Genomic DNA, 27515 nt, shown 5'->3' with positions numbered 1-27515 from the left:
AAGAATTTCTTCCTAATATCTATTCTAAATCTACCCTCTTCCAGTTTGAAGCCATTACCTCTCATCCTATCACTACATGCACTTGTAAAAAGTCTGTCTCCAGCTTTCTTGGAGGCACCCTTCAGATACTAGAAGACTCCTATAAGATCTCCCTGGAGTCTTCTCTTTTCCAGGCTGAACAATTCTCTCAGCCTGCCCTCATAGGAGAGGTGCTCCAGCCCTCTGATCATCTTTGTGGCCCTCCTCTGGATTTGCTCCAACAGGTACGTGTCCTTCTTATGTTGGGGGCCCCAGAGCTGAACACAGTACCCCAGGTGAGGTCTCACAAGAGCGGAGTAGAAAGGAAGAATCACCTCCCTCGACCTGCTGGCCACACTTCTTTTCATGCAGCCCAGGATATGGTCGGCCTTCTGGATTGTGAGCACACATTGCCAGCTCACGTTGAACTTCTCATCAACCAAGACCCCCAAGGCCTTCTCCTCAGGGCGCTCTCAATCCACTCTCTGCCCAGACTGTATTTGTGCATGAGATTGCCCAGCCCACATGCAGGACCTTGCACTTGGCCTTGTTGAATTTCATGAGGTTTTCACAGGCCCACCTCTCAAGCCTCTCCAGATTCCTCTGGATAGCATCCCTCCCCTCCAGCGTGTCAACCACTCCACACAGCTTGGTGTTATCAGCAAACTTGCTGAGAGTGCACTCCATCCCAACATCCATGTCACCAACAAACATGTTAAACAACACTGGTCCCAGTACCAACCCCTGAGGAACACCACTTGTCACTGCTCGCCACTTGGACATGGAGCCATTGACCACAACTCTTTGACTGCAACTGTCCAGCCAGTTCCTTATCCACCGAGTGGTTCATTGGTCAAATCCACGTCTCTCCAATTTAGACACCAGGATGTCGTGCAGAACAGTGTCAAATGCTTTGCACAAGTCCAGGTAGATGGCATCGGCTGATCTCTCCTTATCCACCAATGCTGTAACACTATCGTATAAGGTTACCAAATTTGTAAGGCACGATTTGCCCTTAGTGAAGCCATGTTGGCTGTCACCAATAACCTCCTTATTTTCGATGTGCCTTAGCAGAGTTTCCAGGAGGATCTGCTCCATGATCTTGCCAGGTACAGAGGTGAGATTGACTGGCCACTAGTTCCCCAGGTATTCTTTTTTGCCCTTTTTTAAAATGGGGGTTATGTTTCCCCTTTTCCAGCCAGTTGGAACTTCACTGAACTGCCACAACTTCTCAAATATGATGGATAGTGGCTTGGCAACTTCATCTGCTGGTTCCCTCAGGACCTGATGAATGTAATCAGGTCCCATGGACTTGAGCACCTTCAGGTTCCTCAGCTGTTCTTGAACCTGATCTTCTCCTATAGTGAGCAGTACCTCTGGTCAGAAAACCAGAATTGGTTTAAGAATTGGTTTTACATCTCCTTTGAATCCATTTTTGTTTGAGCAGTAAATTAATACCAACCTGTCATATTACTCACATGTTCTGTTCCTCAAGGGAAAATTAAAGTTGGAACCAGCATCCTTTCAAGATGCAACAGTTTTGTACATAAAAAAAGCATCAAATGCCACCAATTTCACTTTTTTTTCAGATATTTTGGGATTAACTGCAAGTAGTTGGCCTATTGAAAAATGTTAATGTTTTATTTAAGGCTATTTGAAGACTTCAACCTGAGTTATGACATGACATGATAGTATTCTCCACCATTGTCAGTATTAGAAAAACAAGAAAAGCCAGCGAAAAAAAAATTTACATCACTTGTTTTCAAAGTGAGAATGATACCTGCACTTGGGTTTAAATTCAGACATATGTTTCTCTACCCTGGCAAGTTGATCTATTAGACATGAGGTACATTTCAAAGGTACCAAAAGTTATGCTTTCTAGCGATACCAGAATTAGTCTCCTTTAGTCAACCTAAAGAAACACAGAAATTGCAGTGCAAAAGTCAAGTTTGGGAGCCCAGCTTTCCCGCAGTGTGATCCATGCACAAACTAAATGTTTTGAATAAATTCCCAGGACAGTGCAAACCCAAAGTAGAGTACGTTCTGCAGAAATGGATCATATTCTCATCGCAGGATTTCCTTGCATACAACAGACCATCTATGCTGGCAAGGCAAGGAGAAGACAACCCCTCCTGTTCCAGGCTCCCTCCTCACTGTGTCTGGTGGAGGGAGCTTTACTATAGACTTGTAGTATTCTGTGTTTATTCCAGCCATTTCCTTCTGCTTTTGAAATCTATACTTGTAAGGCAAAGTCACTTAGCCTTTGCCTCTGGCATATCTTTCATAATGCAAAGAATTAAAAGAAAAACTCATCTCTGTCCTGTTCAAATGAGCGTGTCCTTCTGAAGGCCTTTGTCACAAAGAAGTTTGAGAAAATTGTCCTGATGGTCCTATTACAAAGCAGTGTATTTCAGTGTCAGGCAGAGAATAAAGCAAATGCAAAGATACCCCTTCTTATCGCCCACTGATTTGGACAAAGGGAAAACAATCAGGAAGAAAATAAACGGGCACTTAAGAGTGGTAAAATATTTTTTCACTCATTTTGTTTTATCTGCCTGTTTCTAAATGACTGTTCTTACCACTTATTTTTCCTGAGTAGATTTTGTGATTTACAGTCTGCTCCAGCTGCTTTCTTTTAGAAAGAAAGACCAGGGCAGTGGGGAAAGAAGTGGGGAGAGCTTTGCCTTCTGCCGTGCTGAAGCCAATGCTGTAGAAGTCAGCAGGTTGCAAGGTCTGTCCCTTTCAGGAAGAGGACCAGACACAAGAGGAGTCCTTTCTTGAATGTGCATTTACAGAAACCTACACTGAGACATCCTTGAAGGATCATCTTGGAATTGGCTATACAGCTTGATGTATTTGAAGTATCTTAGAAAACGCCCTCAGTAATTAACTTGGGCAGTAGTGGCAGTCTAGTCACAGCTTAAGCCACAAAACTCACAGAAGTTGGATGAATACCCAGGGGCTTTAGTGCACATGGAAACCTTTCGGTCTCAAACAGGACAGCTCTTCTACCAATACCTGAGCTGTAAGGTTAACTCAAACACTTTTACAGAAGGTGTAGTCACTTCAGACTTTCTAAACTTAGCATGTGGAGCTCCTTAGGAGGTATATTTGCCCCCCTTTTTTTTAAGAAAAAAAAAGTCCGTATAATCCTTAGTGTAATAAACCCCTGAAACCTGCCTGAAGTGTATAGGCTCTGCTACACTACAAAATGCCATTGCCTATACTGAGTGAATAATGGATAATGAATGTTCCATTCCACACGTTTAACTTTTGGTTCATGAATTGCCCGAAGGCAAATCACATTAGTCATAATCACTTGCTGAGTAATTTCCACAAATTAGTTTTGGTCTGTAGCTCCATTGCCCACAGTGCTTTGTTATTAATCATTATTATAAATTGATTCCTTCATTGGCTGGTTCTATTAACTTGTAGGTGACAAAATATTGCTTTTTTTTCCCTGATGGGTTGAACATAGCATGGAGGCCTACACTGCCAGTAAAAACAGCCAGTTCCGCAGATTAAAATTTGTCTGCTGTGAGTTCTGTAAAGTTGCTTAAACTTGCATGTATTCAACCAATAAACTCATCCACAGTAGCGAAGCAAAAGCATAAGCCTGAATCGGCCACCGTGCCAGCCTGCAAAGCAGCAGGAGGTGCCTCTGGCCCTGACAGCTCTCGCCCCAGCCAGGCAGAGCAGGGTCCCCCATAGTCCCCCTGCCAGCCCCTCCTCTAGAAAAATAAAAGCCCAGTAACTGTGCTTCCCACCAGCAGCATTACCCGACACCCTTGAACATCTTGTGCACAGTCCCTGCGCCAGAGCCCACTGGAGCAGGTACGACGGTGAGTATGACAGAGGTAAATGATGGGGGAGCTCCTCCTCCAACTGTCATGTAAGATGACAAGTATGTTGCATAGCAGTGTTAAGGAACATTTTTCATGTGGTTGTGATAGACTAAAGTACAGCAAATTCTTTAGCAATTCACGTACAAACTCATGGGGTTATTTGTTTTTCTAGCTATAGATCACTGTCACAGTTTTTGGATTTGCTGCTGCTCTAGTGCAATCACAGGCACTGATCTTGAGTTTTAGGTGTTTGGCTGCAGTTCTTTGCTCTTATAAATACTATCTCTTTTTACAGATATGGTGCAAATCTGTGCTCCTCACCCAGTGTTTATGACCAGAAATACCTTTTTGCAGGATCACTGTTTCATACCAATAATTTCCAAATTATTACAGTAATCAATAAATGAAAGAGAAATATTTAAGATGATAGTACCACAGTGACCTGAGTATTACAAAGCTGCCCACTCTTTATCCCCCAGGGCTCCACTTGTCCATCTGTTGTCCCTCTGCCTCATACGCCCCTCCAATGATTGGCTATTGTCTCCTGCTTGCTCTTGTCTAGCAGTCAATTTGAGGAGCCTGTTGCTGATTTATGAGCCCTTTCATGGTTTTAATTCTGTTGGACCTGACTGACAGAAACAAATGTCACATTCCCAAGTGCTTTGCAAAGAAACCGGGATTTGCTCGGGTCCTCAGACCCAGCAGATTCTGTTTATCTGCTCTGGAATTTTCCTTTGTAAGCGTTATTTTTGAAGCACTACTTCATTTGAGGCTTGACTGATAACTCCTACTCCATCGGTGGTCTACAAGCACTTTTTATTACATACGCCTGACTGGGATCGGCGCTGTTTGTATAGGTAGCAAAGAAGCTACTGCTCTGTGAACATTGCTGGCATAATAGGGCTAGACCACTCATTCTTCAGTAGCTTTTACAAAAGAAATTCCTGGGCACAGCCAGGCACTACTTTAACTTTGGGACGAGCCAGCCTAGCAGGCCTTGAAGCCACAACTCCATTCGCTTTTGTTTGTTTTCTATCCCCTACAGCAGCTGCTTATCCATTGTAATCCCTGAATTGATCCTGTCATTGCAGTTCAGGGAATCAGAAAAATTTCTCATAGGGGAAAAGGATCGCTTGGCTATAAATCTGATAGTTTACAGCTCCATAGGCAAATGCTGAAAAAGGCTTCAGAGAACAAAAGCCCGGCTGAAAATGCAGTAAGAAAGCCTGTCAGCCCAAATGGAGCTATTCCTGCTTTGCAGAAGGAAAGAGTTAACTCAGTGGCTGGGGCTGTGTGCATTTTATTCTGCACATACAGCAAAAATATCTATACAGCCAGACACTTTAGTCATCAGTCCAGATTTTACCCTAACTCATAGTTTGGGTTCCAGTCAGATATGCGCAGAATATTTCAGATACAGAAGGAACATCAGGTGACAACAGAGGTTATTCATCAGAATACGTGTCTGTAAACCAGTTGTCAGCCTTAGAAAGAAAATGTTGTTCCAGGAAAATTTTAGTAGGAAGATGCAAGATAAAACAAGAGATCCCAGGTAGTGAGTGTTGTTCTCACAAGATGCAGGGCACCTGGACTTTCTGAGGTGGGAGGAATCTGCCTCCTCTTTTACTGGGGAAGGAGCCTGAGTCTGAGCTCAACAAAGTCATCAGCACAGCCCCATCACCTCAGTGAGAACAGAATCAGACCCAGGGCGTACTATTCCATTTCTCATGCAGTGCAGCAGCAACTACAAAATGAATCAATCTGTAAATAGTTTAATAAGAAACCAAATAGGGTTTTGGTTGGGTTTTTTTAATTAGTCTGTTAAAGACCATTTCATGTCTTTCAAATATACTTAGCCCACTGGCATCTGTACTTGTAAGAATGGATATTCAATTACCGTATAATTGTGTATGAATTTTTCCTCAGTGACTCTCTTGAGGAATAGCCTATGAGTTCTTTTCTGCAGTGTAAAATTATAGCAGTGTAAGTAGAGTGGCAACACCATTACTGTGTTACAGTTCCACAAATATCTGCAAAACTCAAAACTTCAAGCTGTGCATTGTTCACATTCTGTTCCTGACAGTGTTATGGCTGCTGCAATCCCGTGAATCAATCCAAATTTATTGGCATAATTATTCTTACCAGCCTCACTGAAAAGCAAATAACTACTGAAAAGTTAGAGCCAATTAAATGTCTAGTGTGCTCAATCAGAAACTTAAATTACTCTGCACCAGCAACTAGGACTACCCTGTAAGTCCTTCTAGAAAGCACAGAGAATCCCACACTTAATTGCCACCGGACCATTTTGCTGCACATAAAGAGCAGCTGAAGGAGATTTGCAGTTAGGAATGCCAATTAAGGTCCTTAATTGGCAGGAGCAAGTGAGGATGAAATCAGTCCTGATCATGAAAATATTTGCAAGGGTGAAGACATTAGAGAGGAGCAGTTCTACTCTGTCCAAGTGAGCTACAGCACAGCTATAGTTATCCATCAGTGTCAGCATCAACAGGAATCTTTCTTCCTTTATTCATTCTTTGGAAATGTACCACAAGAAGCCTAAAATGTCATGTTGTTGCACACTGTATATGTACATGTGAGCAGTGTTTGTGTGTACACATATATGTGACTGTTTCTCATGTGTTACGTGATGAAGCCTCTGATAGTCAGACCTCTGACAACATCAGTGAGACTACAGCAGTTTCTACTTCTATTCTCTATCTTCTCCTATCAGATTTCTGATTGAAAACATATCTAATAGAGTTTCAGCACAGCTTAGGGTGTTTATGTGTCTATACAAGAGCATACGAACACCTTGAGAGAGTCCATGACACGCTGATAGAGCCCATGAGCAAAGACCATCACTGCTTAAATTACTCACTGCACATTCCCTTTTAGAAGAGGCTCAGAAATGCCAAGTCATTTCAACTGATGGCATCATAATAATAGTTATGTTCTGAACTTTACAGCTGACAGCATTTCTGAAAGAAGTCCTTTCATACTGGTGTTACGGACAAGGCCAGCTTCAGCATATGCGTTGCTGTATAGAACTCAATAAGTGTAAAAACTGGAATTGCTAGGTAATAAAACATAACAAAATTACTGTCTTCATGGGGTATAACACAGATAAATCATATAAACAATCTTGTCCAGATACTATATGTAAGTTATGGCAGAGTTATTCTAGTTATTTTCAACAACAAGCATCAATCATCTCTTTTGATCGGTACACGATCGCAGACCTGATGAGAGCACTAAGCATCTTCGTTTTGGGCTAAACTGAAGGTGAAATTAAGCACCTGTTTATGAAAGGGTAGTGAGAAATAACTGGAGGCTACTGCCTGAGAAAATGGCTTTAATTACAGAGCATGAGCCGGGCTAAGCCCTGTGGTCTAAAGAAGATGGTGATTTCTTTCAGTGACTTAAAGGAAAGAAAGTAGTGCGGGATTTATGCAGCTGTGAGCATATTCCTGCGAAGAAGCAAGGAGACTCCTTTCCTCTCGGGCTCCCTTCCCAAAGGTGCAGAACTAGCTGCAGGAAAACCTGGAACTAGTGAAGAATAAAACTCCTTGCTCTGGTTTCTGTCCTGGCAGGGTAACAGAGCTTTGCGTACACTACTTGTGATATGTAAGATTATCCCAATGAAATGTTTGCCTTCTTGGAAAATTATTTGCATCATTTTTAATTTTGCAAGAAATTCTGAATTCTCTTAGCTCAGCACCCAAATCTTTTTAAAATATTTCTCTCTTTGCCTTATGCAGACTTTTCATCACCATACTGACCAAAAGCTAGGGACATGACTAATGAATTCAGGGTTGCTGTAGCTTGGAAGGTGTCCAGGTAAGAGCTGATGCATTTATACTCTTTGGCTGTCTTTAACACCTCAGTTTAAAGAGAAAGTGCCTACAAGGAAACCTAAGCACAAGTTGAACCCCGAGGACTTTTATGGGATGAGTGAGGCTGAAAAAAGAATGCGTGGTTAGAAAAGAATACTTACTATGTAGTCACAATTAATTATCTCTTATACTTTCCTTGTTAAAGAAAGCAATAATGTGTTTAAGTCCTCTGGGAAGAGAGAGCTGTCTGTATGCTTTTACACATCATTTCTTCTAATAGAAAGCGAGTCTGGATGCTTGTGCTTCCAGTGAGATTCTGGGAAAGAGCATTCGCTGGGCATCTGTGGAGCCACCGCTGTCCTCGAGAGCAGGTACCCCGAATCACACATGAGTGTAGCAGCAGGTGCCCAGTAATTGGTCTCCAGGTCCCAAATCTGCGCTTGCTGAAAAAATCCTGCCAGGGTTCTGCTTATTGTCCAGAGACCTAAAAAATCCCAAGACCCTCTAAACGCAACCTGCTGCCTGACAGATAGGAAAAGAGACGGTTCTGCAAGGCCCAGATGAAGGAGATGAGAATATTTAGGTTTGTGGATACACTCTAAAGCACATCTCTTTTCCTGTAGCCTCAAGATGCCAGCTGGATTTTGAGGTTGAAATATTTGGCTGTGTGTTCTGTAGGATTTCTTCATCTGTTTGTTTTGGTAGCTGGAGAATCTTCCCCTCACCCACCACCCACACAGCAAATAAATGTTTTCTGGCACTGACCGGTACCCTGTCTGTAACACTACATAGTAGCTAATGTGTAATGTGTGGGGATAACAACACCTCATCATAGATAGTAAAGAGGACAGGAGTACAATTATTATCAGTACCACTCGCAAGCCAGCAGAGCCCTGCATGGAGATCCAAGGCATGCTTGCCGGAGTAATGATGCTGAAAGAAGAGTCCTGACGCCAATGGAGCCCTCAGTATCCATGGGAGATGCAATGATAAGGTCTCCTAAAGTTGGCAGTGAGTAAAGGATAGCTGGACTTGCTCAGTCCAAACACGCCTGCTCTGCACTCCATCTTCTGTTTGTCAGTTTTCCTGCACCGCCTTTGTGTCACGCCAAGGACAAGCTGAAAGATGCAATATAAATAAGATGTCTGTTGGAGAAATGTGTTTCTTGTTATGTGCTTTATAAAGCAAAATCGAGTCAGCAATCGAAGCAGTGGTCTGGACAGCACAAGTAACATCTCCCAGATGAGCACTGAATGCTTTGTTTACATTGCAAAGGATGAGAAGTGGGAGTCAAATGAAGGCAAACTACCCAAATAGGGACCCACGCTGAAGAGGAGTAATTTGTATTCTAAAAATGGGGGGGTTTTGTCTCACTTCCAGGACAGTGCCAGGAGTGAAATACTGCACTTTTGCCAAGAGAGGATAGTGGTGTGCAATATACCCCTGATTTCATTAGTTGAAAGATTGCTTCTGCTTTTTATAGTCCCTTGCAGCCAGTAATGTGAGGGACAATTAGAATACCTCAGAAATTAAAAGGCTTGGTGATGTTGTTACCAATAGGGTGAATATTGGTTGGTTTGTCCCCTCCACAATGATGGAGAAATTTGCCAAAATTAATCCTGAGTAACTATCAAGAACAAAGACAAGTTTCAGGTGTATCTCAAAACCAATTTTTTTTTTTCATTTTTGTAACTTTTATTTCCAGTTTTGTGTGCTTAAATATTGCAGTTGGACAGGAGATACTTCACTTCAGTTGCTCTTAACTTGTGTATAACAATTTGTTGTTAATTTATAAAGATGGCTTAAGCTGAGCTGACTGATACGCTGTTACTCCAAGAGCAACAAATTTACCCTCTGTGGTGTGTATTTTTAGAAATAAATCTTAAAAGTCAAATACACATTTGTAATTAACCATGTGTGAAATCAAACATGTTGAATTGGGGGCGGGGGGGGATTTTACTGGATGCCTATAATTAATCAAAATATGAAAGATAGACAAACTAACAAACATAAGGTGCTAGTGCAGTGAGAGGATCTTTATTTATAAGCAGCATTTAGCACCATTTAATTCATGAGTTTGGTTTCTACTGACCATCTGTCATAGCTGCTGTCAGCTTCACAAGTCTCGTGAACTTTGCCAGTCCTGGTGTTAGACTTCAAAAGATGCTGCGGCCACCCACCACTATCACAAGCATCCATAGACCATATTGTGGCAGCGTGAAACAAAGCGTGGTTTTGGCAGGAATAGAAGAGGCTGCCCCTGTGTTTCAGTTTTCCTCCTTCCAAAGTAGCAGGCATTTAATTGGATTAACTGGACTAAAGTCACTACTGCTTGAAGAGGTAGCTTCAGGCTCAGGCATCAGACGCTTTCTTGGTCATCAGAATATTCTTACTCAGGGCCTTTTGAGAAACGGTGGGAACTAAACCCCTGTTGGAAGACTATACTCTCTTGTCAAACCAGGTTCGTAGCAAGACCAGGTGAAATGCATTAGCTATCTCCAAAATAGCTTGTATGGCATGGATGAAGTCAGGAGCTTTTAAAATATAGATTGTAAAAACCTTCTTAGAAACCTGGAAAGCAAGTAAGGCAAGGGACGCTCAAGAGCCCTATCCATGACTTTCATCAATGCAGCCTAGCACAGCTGATCACAATAAACTTCAAAAGATATTTATCAAGTATTAGTTCTTTTTAAATTCTCTTTAAGAAATGTGAGGACATGGTAGTCCCTATCAATTCCCCTCTTTGTATTCAGCTCACAAACATGTATTTTTAAGGCCTGTGGATCCTGACATGTGTATTTGTCACATTGACACGGGTTGTTGCTGAGACTCCTTTCCATAGTCTCCTGTGACTATCCAGCAGCTCTGGGAAGAGGTTTGTTAACTTGTGTTCTGGCCCCTGACCTCATACTGGCTGAGGAGGAACTGTTCTCAACACTCTTTAGGAGCCTGTACATCTGGTGTTGGTACGGCTGAGCAGTACGACACCATTTTGCTACAGGGTGCAGAACACTGATTTTCAAATCCCCGTTGGCAAATTTTCTTGCTTTCTTAAAAATATATGTTCTGGGCTAAAATTTCCAAATGTATTTCAGATTTGGCAACAAAAGAAAGTAAAAATGGACAAGAAGCATCCCTTAGGTATGCGCAGAGATAGATAGCACTTTCATAACTGTGGTATCATTTAGTAGCTAATGTTTTTTCCAAGATTGCAATCATTTGACTATCTTAATCCTGTTATTTTGACATTTCATATAAAATTACTGAGTAGATCACAGCTTCCTTCCTGGTAGTGGTGACCTCTGATCTGCTTATTATCAAGAGTAAAACTTGGGTATACTTTGCAAACAATACTGGTATATGCTATGCTTTCTACCTCTCTTTAGCATTCTTTTCTTTTACTGCTCTAGTGAACATCATAGAAAAATACCTTGTGAAATGAAAGACTTGTGGACTCTATAGAAGGTAATACATAGGGAATGTATAGTAGTCTGAGGAGGCGCATGAAGTTGCAGGTAGCTTTTGTTTCGAGCTGTTTGGGGAGGCACATTCCTAAGACTGTTCCCTCTTCCTGTTGGCAGATCTCCCACAAGAGTTGTGGTAAGGTGGATACAACCATCACAAAATCTGCTCCATGAGCATAGATGTTGAGCTGGACCTGCCAATACAGGTTTTATTGTCTATACCATGCCTAGAGTGGTTGCCTACATAGCTTCAAGCATGCCATCTCCTGGATTTCCCCACCTACACTGAATGCGTATAAATTACAGGTTGGTTCCTGCACTACAGGTGGACCTGTGGCAGCCCAGCAGCCCCTTCTACATCGTCGAAGGCACGGTCACCGATGTGCGAGTACCACAGAACACGTCCCAAAGTCTGCTGCCCTACCTCCAGCAAGCAAACATCCAGTACACGTAAGCCTCTGCTTTGCTTTCTGTGCCTCACTCCAGAGCTGTGGTCTCCAAGGCAGGTCTGCGCCTACGAAGCCAAGTGTGCTTGAAAATACGTTCCACACAATTAGACTGGCAGACAGCTAGACATTGCCAGGAAAACAACCATTTTAATGGGAGAACAGAAAATCTCACACAGGCAGGCAGTTTTAATTAAATGTCCACCTTTGGAGCCAAGCTGAAGTGTTTTCAATGTATATGAAATCACATCTGTTAAGAGAGGGATGGTAATTACTAATTCTACAGCCTGCTTTGCCTCTCTCTGTATTTAACAGGAGCAAGGTTTGTTTACAAGTGTGCTGCAAACACGGAGGCAAGCCTTCTTCATGAATTATAAAGGAATGTACTAGTTCTGTTTTATAACTCTCCATTCCTCGTGACCCAGCACAAGTCATACAGAACAAATACGTGCTGAGGTTCACATATAATTTACAGCATTTCTTAAAAGCATTCAAGACAGTTTTGGACTACACTTATCATTTCATATTTATCAATATGATACACTAGACAAGAGTAATGATCTTGTCATTAAAGCCTTTTCAGTGAGATGCTGAAGCATCTGAATAATCAACTGATGAGTTATTTGAATTCTCAAACATTTGCTGAATAAAGCCCTACATGAGGCTATTTATACTTATTTCTCAGTGAGAAAAGGATGGTGCAAATCATATTTTATATTATATGTACTCTTATCAGAGTTCCATTTTTATTATAACAATGGTCTCTTATTAATTTGTCATTCTAAAAATACAAAAACAAATGTAAGGAAATTAATTATGCAGGCCCGGTAGCCAAAGTTCAGAATGCCTTTCATGCGGGTTCAGCACTGCTTCAGTGTTGTTTGTGTTTAAAAATGAGATGGAGACTTCTGTAATTGTTTTCCTATGCTTATACAAAAAGTGTCCCCTAATTACCATGCCCCAGCAGTTGTATTCACGTCTGCTGCTGTTCCTGCTCACAGTAATCACCTTTAATGAAATGACAGAAGGTCATTTTATATGTGTTTAAACACTGCCTGAAGTTGAAGACCTTTACTTAGGTTGCAGAGCAGAGTGTGCAAGGGCAAGAACTGCGAGAGCGAAGGGTCTCTGCAGTCTACCTGAAACAGCGTGCTACAAATAGAAAGACAACACCACATTCATTTTCCACAGGGAAGATTTCCTTTTGGCTCACAGCTTGTGTGCACTCAGAAGGAAGCCGGCCAGCCTTTTGTCAACTCCAGACTATTTCTTTCCTCTCCTCTCCATCTCCACACCGCCTGTTTCAGACTCCTTGCTTGCTGGGTCCTGGTCATAGAATCATAGAATGGTTTAGGTTGGAAGGGACCCTGAAGATCATTGAGTTCCAACCCCCCTGCCATAAGCAGGGACACCTCCCACTAGACCATCGTCATCATCAGAAGCAAAACCTTGCAAAGCCTCGGATGAGCATGTGCTTGTCCTGAGAAACCTCCTGACTTCTGTAACTCCACAAAAGCCAGGAGGATTCGCCATGAAAGCAGCAGCAGTGATAGTCAGGGGGTGGTAGGAGTGGGGCTGCCGAGGTGGCCAGGCACATCCATGCCCACAGTGCAGCTGGGCTGGGGACCACAGCCCTGAGCTGAAGTCCAGCTCCACAGCCAAGGGGCTGAGGCGCCGGGCAAGGCTTCAGACAGCTCCTTTCCTCATGGCTGGGTTTCACAGTAATTTTTTTTTGTCATTTTCTTTTTCACACCCTGTTCGCAAAGGAGTTAAGTTACTCTATCCCTTTTGGAACTGGAAAATCTGAGGCGAACACCATGTAAAACTTCAGCCTGACGGAGTGACGCTTGCCTACATTATGACAAATTTCTAAAGACAGGAAGCACTAAGCAGCCCTAATAATAAACAAGGTGACCAGCCCTTGCCTGTAAGACAGGCTTATCCCTCCTGGTGTTTGACTTTATGACAAGAAGATGGTCATGAAAACAAGCCAGGCACCAGAGAGACTCTTACTGCACCAAGGTTCCTCGGTTGTAAGTTCTCTGGTAAAGAAGCCACTTAGGTTGTATGAAAACAAGCCAGGCACCAGAGAGACCAGAGAGACAGGCACCAAGGTTCCTCGGTTGTAAGTTGTCTGGTAAAGAAGCCACTTAGGTTGTATTCAGACCTGAGGGACTTAAGAGCCTTTGTGTTATAAGCACACACAGTACACAGTCATTTAAAAGTAAAGAAAGATTACTGAATCTCATTTGGAGTACAGACACATAAACAATCAGGAGTTGTGAAATTAAATCTATTATTGTAAAAGTGAACGAACAGAGCTTGATCCTGGTAGGTACTTACACTAATCAGAATTCAGCAAAGCAGGCAAGTATTTTTTTAGCATATTAGATGTCCTAATGACTTGAATAAAACCGCTGCTTTAAGCTAAATACAGGCTTAAATCCTTTACAGTACTGGTCTTAGAGCGCACAGCACTTTGCAGGTCAAGACTATAAGCCCTTAGTTTGCTTAATGAAAGTAGCTGATGTAGAACAATGTAATTCCTAATTATACAATTACTTCACTAATACGTTTGAAGATGGGGATAACCTTTACTTTGATATTATATGTAGATAGACCTATTATCTTTGAGGTCTCTGCTGCACAGTTGAGTTAGGATCAGAGTGAATGCAGTTTCTTTTCATCTTTTTGCAATCATTGCAGCTAATGCCTATAAATCTTTAAAGGGTTGAAAGTCACCATCGTTTTACAGGAAGGATGAATTAGTGGTATGGTGATTGCACATTACCATGCTTTAGGAGAAACTGGTATACAAGGAGGGCGCTCAGTTTTACAGTCACGTTGCTACTGATGTCAGTGGCGATATTCCCAGCTCCTGTCACTGTGTGATGGAAAGGATAGGCGCTCCAACTTCTTCAATATAATTCTTTTTAGATATTGTCCACATCATATTTTTATATTTGTATCATTATTTGGTTTTGCTGTAAAATAGGAAAGTTTTCAGCTTACACCGTTTCTGCATTTTGCTCTTAATGTAAAAAACCTCTCACTTTTTATGAAAGCATATTTAGTTTTCACTTAGTATTGTTTCACGTTTTTCCTCAGTAATTTTAAACTAAGTGGCAAACAACTATTGCAGAGCAGATAATTGGAAACAACAAACCACACTTCGATTTTTTAATTTGTTTGTTGTGTTTCAGACAGAATGATAATGCCACCAAGTTCTTCATGTTTTTGTTTTGCCTCTACAACTTGTAGGTACATGTAATTTTCCATGCCAGTACAATAATTCCCCGAGAGAAAGTATGTGCATGTTCTTCTAAGTCTGAAATTTTTTAGGTTTTTTTATGGTTTTGAAATCAAGTTTTGAAGATCCATGATCATGTAGTATAACTGGGTTACAAAAGAAGACAGCAAATCTGCACCATAAACAAATGAAAGTGGCTTCTTCTTCACATTGGCTACGTTATTTACATCATTCTGTTTCATTTGCTTAACAAGCTCATTGTGTTTTTTGAAGGCACAGTTACATTTCAAAGCAGCTGGAGTATTTATTTGGCAGCATACATTCACATAAGCCCGAAGCACTCTATTGTCAAAATATAACAGATGAAGTAACATCAGGATGGTTTAACTCCCGCTATATTTCTTCTAAATGTGATTGTTGTTCTGCTTTAGCCTGTGTGTTTCACTAGTTTTTCAATAATTCCGCTATCTTTTTTTACATAGGATTCTCATATCAGACCTACAGAAAGCAATAGAAAACCAAACTGGATTGAGGTCACATAGGAATCGAAGGTCCCTCTCTGAGTATAACTACGAAGTGTATCACTCCCTGGAAGAAGTATGTGAAAATTCATATTGTACCTCTTTTCTGCTACAGCACTGTCTTTAATGAGGCAAAGAGTTCACTCTATGAGTTATGTTTGCCTGTTCCTCTTCAGAAGTATTCTAAATGTTTCTTCTTCAAAAATGGGCACCTTGTTAAAAATATGTGTTTTTCAATTTGTATTCAAGACATCTTTACATTTAACTATCTCTGGCAGCTTCTGAGTTTTGTTTTTAAAATAGGTCTTTAGTCTAATGGAGTAAGAGATTTCAGTGAGCAATTAGTGTCACTGATTCATTTAAGTGAGCAATATGAGCAAATGCTTTAATATTTGCATAAACTTAGAAACACTTAGATACAAAATCATGTATAAGCAATACCATCCTGGATGATAGCTGGGTAAATAATTTCTGTTGATTCCAGTGTGCTCAAATAAACCGTTTCAGTCTGCACCAAAACAAAGTTCCTAGGCTGAGCACGGAGGGTGCCGCGTCTCGACAAGTTCTGGTGCCTGTGAAACAAATATTGCAGGTAGCACTGAATCCTGCAGGTCAATCTCTTCACCATTCTGTGTCTTGTCAGGCAGTCAGGGGCCTTCTTTCTTCATTCCATTAGTATTTAGAGGGAATGACAGATTAGCCCCATCCCCAGATTTTGGATGAACAGATAATGTGTTCCAACAATAAAATGGGAAAAAAATTCCACGTGACTGAGGGCTGCATCCAGCCTCTGGCAATAGAGCTATGAGAGCCCTGTGATCGTTGAAATGTGAAAACAAAACCAGAAACAAACAAACAAACAAAAACCCCAAAACAAAACAAAGAAACCCCAAGAAAGAAACAAATGAAAAAAGAAAAACTACAGGAAAATCCAAAAAGGTACAGAGGACTGGGAGCTGAGATTAATATATGTGTTACATTTGCTTCCCATGAAATGCAAAGACTGAAGCAAAAATTTTATTTCTGTATTTGCAGATCCAGGGTTGGATGCATCATCTGAATAAAACTCATTCGGATCTTGTTCACATGTTCTCTGTTGGAAAATCCTATGAAGGGAGACCACTGTTTGTACTCAAGGTAAAGATTAAATAGTCATTAATCAGACTAAAGTTTGGAATCAGGGACAGACACTTTGTTACTTATGTTATAGCATGTACACCAGAGACACAGGTTAGCAGTGTTTCCCTAAGGATGAGTTGCTAAGATCTAAGTAGCTCTCTGAATGTCATCTTTAATGACCAAAAACATAAAAAGCTGGAAAATGAAAAGCCAAATCCTATTTACTAGGTTTGGATATGCATGGAGATAGATTACAGGACAAGTTCAATTAGCAGGATTTGGATTTCAGGAAATGGGAAAGTTTTGTGTTTATAGACAACTTGGAAAGCAGTTATGTGGGGAGGGACCCCAGAGGACTCTGGAGTCCTTCTCAGTGTGTGCCACATATGCTTCCTCTTTAGCTACTGATAAAATTTCAGGGCTGTGTGCTCTCAACTCACATTATTAGGACCACAAATTAGATGGTGTCAGCAAGACGCAAAAAAAAAAATTTACTTTCAATGTACTTTTTTTCATCTGCTGTTGCAGAGTTCTGATAATTTGATTCTGCATCAAATCAGACTATCAGACTCCTCCTGTAGCATCACTTTTCCTCCCTCTGCACCATGTGGAATTTAAGGGTATCATTCCTCATACAAGAAGAATTGAAAGATCTCACTTTTTCTGTAATTTTTTTTCCATAGATCAGCTTCATTATCTTGGCATACCTGCATATCATTATCTTGGCCATACCTTTGAAAACAATAAATTTGTGTTCCTTTTTACAAGAAAATTCAAAACTGTTTAGTGTTTCTAATACTGTGTTATCTTCTCATTATTTCGTCGCACTGTCACATTGATATTTCTATGAATATTTACACTTCAAGTTAGGTAAAAGGTCACGGCCCTACAAGAAAGCTGTGTGGATAGACTGTGGGATCCATGCAAGAGAGTGGATTGGCCCTGCCTTTTGCCAGTGGTTCGTGAAAGAAGTAAGTGTTTCATGATTTACAGTCATGCAGTCCCTTCAGTTCAATAAACATTGCATTTTTGCTATAACCAATCTAACATATTATTAATAAGAAAAATAACTAGCTATTTTACCACCTTTTTTTTTTATTTGTAGAATGCTTAAGTGCTTGATAAACGAAGCTGATAGCGGCAGCCAGACACAGCTAGGCAGAGGACAAAAATATGCCAGACACATATTGGCAGAGATACGAAGTAGGATTTTATTCCAAGATCTAAAAATGTGGAGATTGTAATTCTGGTAATGGTCCAGGTAAATCCATGCCAGTGTGTCCTGCTTCAGATCAGTTCAGCAATATCTTTGCTTTAAGGACTGAGATTAAGATAGACACCTCTCTTTTGTGCAATTCCACCTGAATAGAAAACTAAAATCATAGGCAGATTTCACCCAATAATATGGATTTCATATTCTCTGAATATCAAGTGGTTTCCCCAATATTTCTTTGATCCTATCTTACTGATTTATACTCCCTTTATCTTTCATATCTGGGGTCTAGCCTTCATATCCATCCATTTGCCATTTTTCAAATTATCAGTGAAATCAAATCAATTGGAATTTTGGTTTCCACTTGTCCAGTACACCATTTTTTTGTATATCAGTACTTAATCTCTTCTAATTTTGGATTCATCTCAGATGGACAATATGTTTGCAGGATTTTGACATTTCCCCTTGACCAACAAACTTTTGTTCAAGAAGGGATATTAGCTGCACAGTGGAGACTATATTGCAATGCAATTTACAGCAGTCAAAGAAGGCTTAAAAAAAGAAGAATGTGCTTTGAGTATTGTACATACCATTTTTTTGCTCAAAACAAGTGATGTAAAATCTTTGTTTGCGAGGTTCTTCCTATAAACACACAATTTTCTCACTTCTCTCCTACCCCATCACTGTGGAATTCTACAATGTATTAATGGCTCCATTGATTTAAAGGATCTGCCTTTTGACCTTCTGGGATCTGTCCACTCAGCAGAAAGATCCTGGCCCTATAAGTCACTACATGAGAGTAAACCTCTACACCATCAACACCCTAATGCCTTAGCTGAGACGATCATATAACCATGTGTGAATTCCCCTCAGAAGTCACAGCAGCGTATGAGGCCACTACAATTTGGGTGAGCCCGTCAGCATGGCTGCTGATGCGTGGATAGGCTAAACCTGACCCAGGAGCCGATCTGCAGAGTTCATTGTGCAACGACGGTGTGTCTTCTTTTTAGGACTTCTGTTAGCGTAAAGATGAACAAACTTGCAACTATTTCCCAGCATCTTTCCTACCCAGGAGAACAGGTTGCAGTAAGGAAGGAAGATGTTTGGGACAGACAAGCACTGGTGGGAAAGCTTATTGCTCAAGTACATCTTCCTTACCAAGTTTCCCCACAAAGCACTACAATGTGGCAGCAGGAGGAAAATCACAAGGTTTCTCTGTAGAGCTTATGACAGAATATAGGCTGTGTACGTGTACATAAAAACCTTCTGGTTGTTATTTGAGATCCTCGGAGAGTAGCTTGCTAGTAAGTATGTTTTGCTACCTAAGTAAAAGCCTAGATTAAAGAAAGTTTCTGCAGAGTTCCTTGAGAATACAGGAATGTGCCGCCTTTGTCTGGTGGTTCATTGCCTCTGTGCATAAATGACATGTATTTTCTTCTTTCCTTAAAGCACTGTTTCAACCCAGCATTAAAGCAAAAAGCATCAGGATAGGACTACATTATGCACACAGTCTCCATCATTGTATTAAAAATGGCTGGGAGGGGAGAAGAGACAAGATGATTAGATTGTTCGGTTTAGGATATTGGTTTTTTTTGTTAAATGAATTAGACATTTTTACTAAGAACTCTGGGAAAACTGAAGGTCTGTCCATGCTTCAAACTCTGCAATTCTCTTTTGCTGGCAAACTCCTCCCTTAAGCACCTCTGCAGCCCAGCAGCCCACTTTCCATCCTCCCTGGTGCTTACGAGCAGTTCTGAGAAAGGGCAGTCGGCTTGGAAATAGATTTTTCCTGGCATGTTTGTTGACTCTAAGGAATAGCACCACAAGCCCGTTGATTTAAGGCAAGCGAAAGGAAATGTTGGATTTATGTGATGATAGGTTCTTTTCTAGCAGGAACAGCATACACACAGCCCTTTACTGTGCAGGCAGCCTGAAATATTTTGTCAAGCTTTCGCTTCACCCTGTGATCTCTGTCACATGTTTTTATTGAAGTACCCATACTTCTGTGTACAACTAGGCTTTTCAAGAGGTTCAGCTTAGAGAACAGCCTCTATGCGTGAATGTCACTTAATGTTCAAGCTCAAAACTGGGTGCTGCAACCTTGACCAGATATTCCCACCCAGCCTGGGAACCCTCAGCATCTTACCTGTGCCTCTGGAAGCGGCAGCTTCTGAGTGCCAGGGAATCTGCTGCAAGCAATGGAGATGCCACCTCCCATAGGGTGGAGGTGCCAACAAGCAGCTGACTGCTCCTGTGGCTTGCCAGGGTATGGGCAGCAGCTCCCCTCTTTCTGCAAAGCATCTGGAGTCGTGCAGCTGAGCAGGACCCAGCTCCCATCTATCTGGAAACGCAAAGCAGACTAAGGCAGATCAGATTTGGGAAGCGAGGGTGTAAGGCTGCAGCATGGGCAGGCAACAGCCTGCCTGCTACACAGGCTTGGTCTGTATTTGCGTAAATACAACAGAGGAAAAGAACAGATGAACTAGAGAAAAGGGGAAGAGAGATATACAAGAAGATAAAGATTAAAAGGAGAAAGAGAAGGCACAGGAAGGACTTTAGTGGGAGGTGTCCCTGCCTATGGTAGGGGGGTTGGAACTCAATGATCTTCAAGGTCCTTTCCAACCTAAACCATTCTATGATTCTATGTGATAATACAATTGAAAGTACAAAACCAGCCTACTCACATTTGAAACAAGCAAAAGGAGAGTAAAGACTATTGCTTGGTTTGGGAGTTTATTGGGGTTTTGTTTGGGTTTTTTTTGTGTTTTTTTTATTATAATCTACTCCAGCACAAGGTCTAGCCTTGGCTCTGTATCCCATAAGTCTGGTGTTAATAACAACGTCACTCTTTCTGTAGAAGGCGCCCCTGAATGCCCGTAGTTGCTCAGCTAAAGATAATCAGATGTTCTACTGGGGTTAGCAATACTGGTGGACTCTGACAAACCCTACCTCATGGTCATTGAATTTCAAGTCAAGAAAGGGGACACCCTCCGCACACAGGATCAGAGCTTTAGGTACCAGCTAATGAGCCACTGAGAAGTGTCTGCACCTGCATTGGAGCAGAATACCAGTTAAGTTACAGTGGGGTCCCCCCCACCTTCAAGCCTTACTCAGCTGAAAAGGGGTGGAAAAAAGACGTTAACAGTGGAAATATTAAGAGACCTTAATCTGAGGTGGAGTAGGGAAGCAGGAGGAATTGTCAAAGGAAGCAGAACTGATTACATGTGGACTACTTTGAAGGCGAGCTGCAAACATAAATGAATCTAATGTAACCCCAAATTTGTGTCCACAGCAAAAGATATAGGGAAAAAAAAAAAAAAAACAAAAGAAGAAAAAAGATTTGTTAGCTTGGATTTTTAAAAAGACTGCATGGGATCTACTCATACATTAAAATGTGTTAGTAAACATTAAAAACTGGAAAGAAAGGGATTCTATTATGTGTTATTACTTTGTAGAAAGCAGTAGATGTTAGAAACAAAAGTTGTTTATCAGACATAACATGTATTTATCCAAAATTAAATAGTCTCATAGAAGCAAAGGAGCAAAGCCTGCAGACTTTTTGCAAAAGCAATTATGTATGTACATGTGTTAAATAAGAACATTTAACTCCTCTTCGTTGGGTGTGCAACTGTGAGAGGAGAAGCAGAATTCAGATATCAAATTATTCAGACATCGAATTTAGGAATTTACCATTGTTTTAAAAAGCTGAAATACGGTTCACAGGCTGCTATTCAAATTAACATCAAAACCAGATTCTGTTTCAGTTTTAGTGGAAGCAGATGAGGATTCCCATTACATCTGGTTTGACTTTCTTCCCTCTAATAAATGCTGCCATTTGATCCATGTCAATGATGTATAACCTTGAAATGTCATTCATACAACATTTTCAGAAAATGACAGACAAGAGATGTGACTTTAAGGTGCACTATTATTTGCTTCTGATGCAGGAATTTGTATTTCAAGATTAGAAAATTCAAGAAATGTAACCAAAAACCTTCAAGAAGCAAGAATTGATTGTGCTTCTTGACAAAATATTCTAAGAAGCCAATGGCAACCATAAGGGAAACATCCATTAGATCAAGTGCATCCCCCTAAAGAAGTGGCCTCATCAGGTCCTCAAATGAAGGTGCAAATAGCCTTACGCATTGGAAATGCAGTAACTTCCACCATCACCTTCTTCTCCCATCTTCAAAAGTGGGCCTTTTAGGAAAAAGGAAAATTACATATGTTGACTGGATTCAGTATATCTGCATCTCAAGTGTGAGCTGTGGCATGCTCTTCCATAGACTCCCTAGGCTCTCAAATTTTTCAAATGTTTAAATCTTGAGGACTTTCCTCGGAATAATAGTAGTATTCTTTGAATGTGGGTCAGCTTACATTGCATTGCCCATAGCCACTTTTCTTTAATGTGAGACTGTGGTGGATTTTTGTCCTGGATGAGCAGTGCTACCGTTTGCTTCTTCTGGAACAGACCCTAGCTAATATGTAAGGTCTTTGCTGAAAAAATGTTCAGAACTACTTCTGAGCTTTCTGGATTTGGTCAAGGTGACTTGATAAGTTTGGTTTGGGCACTGCTAGACCACCCATGAGTGTTCCCTCACCCCTATCCACAGCCCCACTAGGAAGGAGCTGTATAGTAGAGGAATCCAAATCCGCACCTCTGAAGCCCTGCACATCCTGCGGCATTGTATCATCCCTTAAAGATGGGCCGTAATAGCTGTCTCACCTCAGAAGAATTCCAAATCTGAAAAGAATATCAGTATGCTCTGTATACTTCTTTTTTTTTTTTGAGACACGTGGCTGAAAGTCCAAATTCTGAAATGTAGGTGTTTGGTGATCCAGATTATATGAGTTCCCAAATTATTCAAGATGATGTGTTTGTGCTTCATCTTGCACCTGGGAAGCAGACAAGTAACCCCAGACAAAGAAGTGAAAGGCCGGGAACCCATCGGTTTTGTGTTTGTTGGGTTTTTTTCATTCTGACATTGGTATTGATTGCTTCCAAAACCAGGCCCAAATCCCTTTTTTCCGCTCCATAATAATGAGCTAAGAGAGACACACAGACTGTCCAAGATGCAAAATGGTAACACCTGCCCCTCTATTCTAAGTTTGAGACTGATTTATGAGTCACCTTGTGGGATCCATATGGGATGCATACTGCCAATTAGCCAGCCATTAGGCTGGTGGACTAGGCCCCAGAGACCAGGCTTTACCAGGAATTTTGCAGAGTTTAAGACCTCAGATTCTTCTCCAGGAATGTTTATGAAGTGCTTGACTGTAAAGACAGGATACCTTAACTAACAGCACATATACAAATACAGAGCTGAATAAGGACAACAGTGCGATCAGACACAGGTCCAAGCCGGAGACCCAGACAGCATCAGTGTTAAAAAGGGTTGGCTCCTCTTCTGTGCCATGCAGGCCATGTGGTCATAAGGCCATAAAGCTATAAGTATTCCTACTTTAAGATCTGCTGAAAGCCAGTGTAGCTACACTGCTCATTCTGCAAAATTCCATAGTCTGTACACTGATGGACAAAACATCTGCAATATGCTGCATCAACAGTCAGAGCAGCACTCAGTCATTCATTCCAGTGCTGAAGTCCACACTGTCAGGAAAACAGCTTCACATTCTGGATCATTTCTGGGTCTTGCTGAGCTCCATCAAAACTGGTCATCCTTTAGGATTCAGAGAAATTATTTCCCCTTGCTATCCATAACGACCAGAGCCTCCAAGTACTGGCTGTTATGAAATTCAGATACCAGTTTTTCACCCACTTCAGAAATAGTCTGATATTAAGGGTGTGTACAATAGTTATGGGAAGCAACATGGTAATGTTTGTTGAAGATTATATGCTTGAACTATCACTTTTGAACAGGTACAGCTGAAATGCCATACTCCCACAGTCCAGGACTTCAGGCTAATAATAATTTAAGGGATGCTCATTACACCTGTATTTAGTTGTCTTTGAGACAATGTAGTTAGTCCACCCCCATACAGGCTTTCCATCTCCTTTTTTTTTTGGTTCTCCAAGCAGAAGTTTTGAACCATAGAGGAAAGAAAGCAAGGACCTGACTGCCTCTGCCTATAGCCATACATTTATGCCACTCCTGTTCCTGGGGACAGATAAGCCACTGTTCTTAACATACCTTTGAGTGCTGGCTCTTAGAAACCTGAAGGGCTTTTGAATTAATTTGAAATATTCCAAAGTGAATCAGAGGTATGCAAGGCCAAAACAAACACTGTACCTGTAGCTTTTTCCTTTCACCCTTTAGCTGGATATGTTCCTGTTTTCCGAGGTCTGTTCCCGTCAGCTAAAGCTCTTCAGCTGATGCTGGTTTGACTTGAAATTTTTTGTTGCTTTTTAAATGGTCACATCTTCTTGCTCTATGAAATCTTCCTGTCTGGGTTTTCCTCCTGTTCATCAATTGTTAGTTCACCCTTGTTTTAGGATGGCCAGAGGCTTCTAAGGGCTGTATTTTGGCCCCCTGCAGCCACCTTCACAGCTGCCAGTGATGATGGCACCATGAAGGCTGGGCTATTTTCACCTTGAAGGACCAGTCACCTGGTGACAGATCTCTCCACAAACACTCTGCAGCTCTTTCAGTAAATGCAATACAATCATTGGAGCTTAATTTTTATTGTTTGCCAGACTCTAGTCTCCCCGGCTGTCCTTTTAGCTGCCTAATCTCAGAAAAAAATTGACTCCTCTGAGTGCCCCCTATATATCCATTATCTGGAGGAAAAATCCATCTGTTTCATCCTGCAGCATCTATATTTGAAACACTCAGCCTTACTTATCTTTAACTAACTCATTCTTCTGTGTCAGGAGCTTCCGTGTGAAATGCTATTTGTTTTTTCTCCATCAGAGAGTTCACTTCTTCCAGTCTCTTCACTCAGTACTTCATTCATCAGCCTTTCAACAGCAAAAGGCGCTGGTACAAATGGAGAATCTATTTTATCCTCATGATTTTATTTTTCATCCTCCAAGTGCTGTTCCTGCCATTTAAAGTTTCTGTGCAGCAATCACACCTATGTGTATGTAGTTTCTGCTTCTACTTCACGTGCCCCCTCTGCTCCCCTGTTGGTTCCATTCTGAATGAGTTCGGCTATTTCAACAGACATCTTATATTCCACTTCGCTCTGAGTATCTGCATCGCTCCAGCACATCCTTGCTACCGAAAACTGAGGTTACTAATGTGCACCACTTCTGAGGGGAAGGAAAACGAAGTAGCAGCGAACACTACCGACAACAGTTTCCTGGGCTGGGCTTTCAGTTGTGATGCTTTTTTTTTTTTTAAATGGATAAGATCTAAGCCAATGCCAAAAAGATGGAGTGCAGTACCGTGGTATCACCACAACGAGGCATGTGATGCATTGTTTTAAAAGCAGCTGTGGCAAACCATTTTTATACTATGCAGTATTTCTTTGTCTTTTGGTCCATGGTGGATTTTTCTGAGGTTCTATTCAACAATAAGACAGTTTAGAGAAGGTGCTTTGCTTTGCTGTGACATCTTCACGATGGCAAAAACCCAACAGCTAAAATGGTTTCCAGTTTTCCTTTTCCAAAAGGAAACAAGTAGTGCATTATTTCTCTTGTGCACTTTCAGCTACTCAGCTACATCCTCCTGCATACCCATGATCTTAAGAAGGTAAAAATTACATTAACTTTGCTTGCAGCTATTCATTTTACACAATGTGAATGCATCCTGATAAAATAAAGGTAACCCTGCAGCTGTGTTGTGCCTGTAGTAGGAATTCTTCAATGACACTTGCTAGCACAAACTCCTGTGTAAGTATTAATCACTAGGACATTCAAATTCTCCCCTGTGAAGGCTTTTATGCTGTTGGGTATGTTCTTCTTCAAGGCATGGAGAGAGTCCACATTGTTGTTTCAACATATTACTTGTCCTAGGGAAGAATTTTTTCTTTATATTTTAGCAGTCCACTCATGTATGATGATGCTGAGTAATTAGGGCCTCAGTAAAACTACTGATATGCAGAAACACTATTGAGCATGAGAAAGGACTGTGAAAGAAAATTCTATGTGTTGGACAATTTAGTTGTTGCAGAAATGGAATTACAAGCAATAGTTTGCATCTTAATTAACTGTGTCTTAACAATTTAATTAAACTATGCATTCAAGTGAGTTCCGTTTGGTTGCCCTCAATAGGTACTACCCGGACCAGCATAACTAGGATGTAAAATTCAAGAACTGCATTTTTCTGTATAGACATTTTTGGGGGGTCTCCACCAACTCGGTGGACTTCAGTTTCATACAATTACTAGTAGAGAAATGTTTGTTGCCCCTTTCAGAGTATTCACAGTGCTTCAGAATAACTCAGGCCTTTCTTTTCCCTGCTGTGCAGTCCTTGACTTATTTGGGACTTCTGAGTTGTTTTACGTACTATCTCACAGAGTGGAACCAAGAAGTTGTGTCTCCTATTTCCACTAAGATCTGTGTAACTCTGTGCGACTTCTTCCCCTTAAGATGTTGCATTTTCTTGGGTGGTCCCAGCATTGCACAAGCTTCCTGGAACTGCTGTTCACTTCTCTAACATGTCAATCACGCCATCCTACCTGTGCCTCCTCTCTGCTTCAGCATCTTCCCCATTTGCATCCTTAAGTACGAGCGTAAGCAAGCCTTTGGGATCCTGCAGGTCCTTCTTTTCAAACTTTTTTCTGGGCCCTCTGCTTAGTGTTGCAGACTTAGTTGCAGCACACTGTCGTCTTTCTCAGTTGTTGTTTCTGGGCTCCTCCTGTGGGAAATGGTCCCAAAGAGGAAGGAAGATTTTGCTTGGTGGGGAAAAAAAAAAAAAACAAAACCAGACACAGTTCAAGCTTCAGCCTTGAAAATTTGACCTTTAGTTTTAAGACATTTGGATTTAGATTCTCAGTAATATCTTACCCTGAGTAACGGGCTTACCACTCTGTTTGTGATTTGAGTGCCGAAGCAGGACACTAGCAGTAAAAGAGAAAATGCAAATAAAAAGAGGTACTGCTTCCAAGTACAGAGGCAGGGCTAACTACTAAGTTGCCAAACTGATAAAGTGGCAATGAAGGCTTGAATGGCAGATCATAGTGTCACCCTGCTAAAATATAAGATATCCAGACAATGGTAAAACAGTGTTTGTTACCATCAGAAAATATGTTTTAACTGATATCTTAATTTTATTGGAAGCAGTTTTATGTGATTTCTGGTAGAACAGCAACAGAGTCAATTCCCTCTGCTAAATTAGTAACTGTTTAATTCAGTGTGATTGTTTAATTCAGAACAAGAAACAGCAAAAGCTGATTGTAACCTTAAATTTAATAATAATTAATTGTGGGACAGCAAATCGTTACTCAGCTCAACTGCAATTTCAGAGTTCCTCTCAACCCTGTCTCCTTGCTTTGTCCTTCTCAGTCAATCCCCTTTATAAAAAGCCACACTGTATCCTAAATCCATTTTAAACTCTTGCCTTTTATTGCCCTGTCAGTTTACAATATAGCTCTTTTGTTCACTTCGTCCCCCAAATTAAATTTCTGTGGACCAGATCCTCAGCCAGCCTAAGCTGGTGTAGCTCTATCAACAACCCCCGCTCTGCTGATCCAGATGATCGAGCCCCCTCCTATTAATCATTGGTCCTTTCCCCCATCCCCCAGGCAGATTGCACGGTGTTGGCAGGGTTCCTGTATCATCTGTGCATTCACTAATAACACTATTCAGCATTTATTGGGCCAGTCTGGCTCTCTGCGCATTCAGCAGCAAAGCTGCTATTGATTGCATGATGGGGAAGCAGAATTAAGCCGTGTAAAGTCACATT

The 27515-nt window shown here is 41.2% G+C and overlaps 1 protein-coding gene across 1 annotated transcript in view; it reads left to right on the top strand.

The window, feature by feature from the left end:
- Nucleotides 1-27515, top strand: part of CPA6 (carboxypeptidase A6) — a 49133-nt gene that overhangs the window by 5645 nt on the left and 15973 nt on the right. Inside the window, exons 3-6 of the mRNA XM_009892954.1 lie at nt 11486-11610; nt 15339-15453; nt 16413-16514; nt 17363-17467. Coding sequence (XP_009891256.1) covers nt 11486-11610; nt 15339-15453; nt 16413-16514; nt 17363-17467 — 447 coding nt within the window. The remainder of the gene's footprint in view (nt 1-11485; nt 11611-15338; nt 15454-16412; nt 16515-17362; nt 17468-27515) is intronic.

Source organism: Charadrius vociferus, unplaced genomic scaffold (assembly GCF_000708025.1).
Source record: "Charadrius vociferus isolate BGI_N301 unplaced genomic scaffold, ASM70802v2 scaffold539, whole genome shotgun sequence".
Lineage (NCBI taxonomy): Eukaryota > Metazoa > Chordata > Aves > Charadriiformes > Charadriidae > Charadrius > Charadrius vociferus.
Note: the sequence above shows the minus strand (reverse complement) of the source record. Positions and strands in the feature narration are given on the sequence as shown.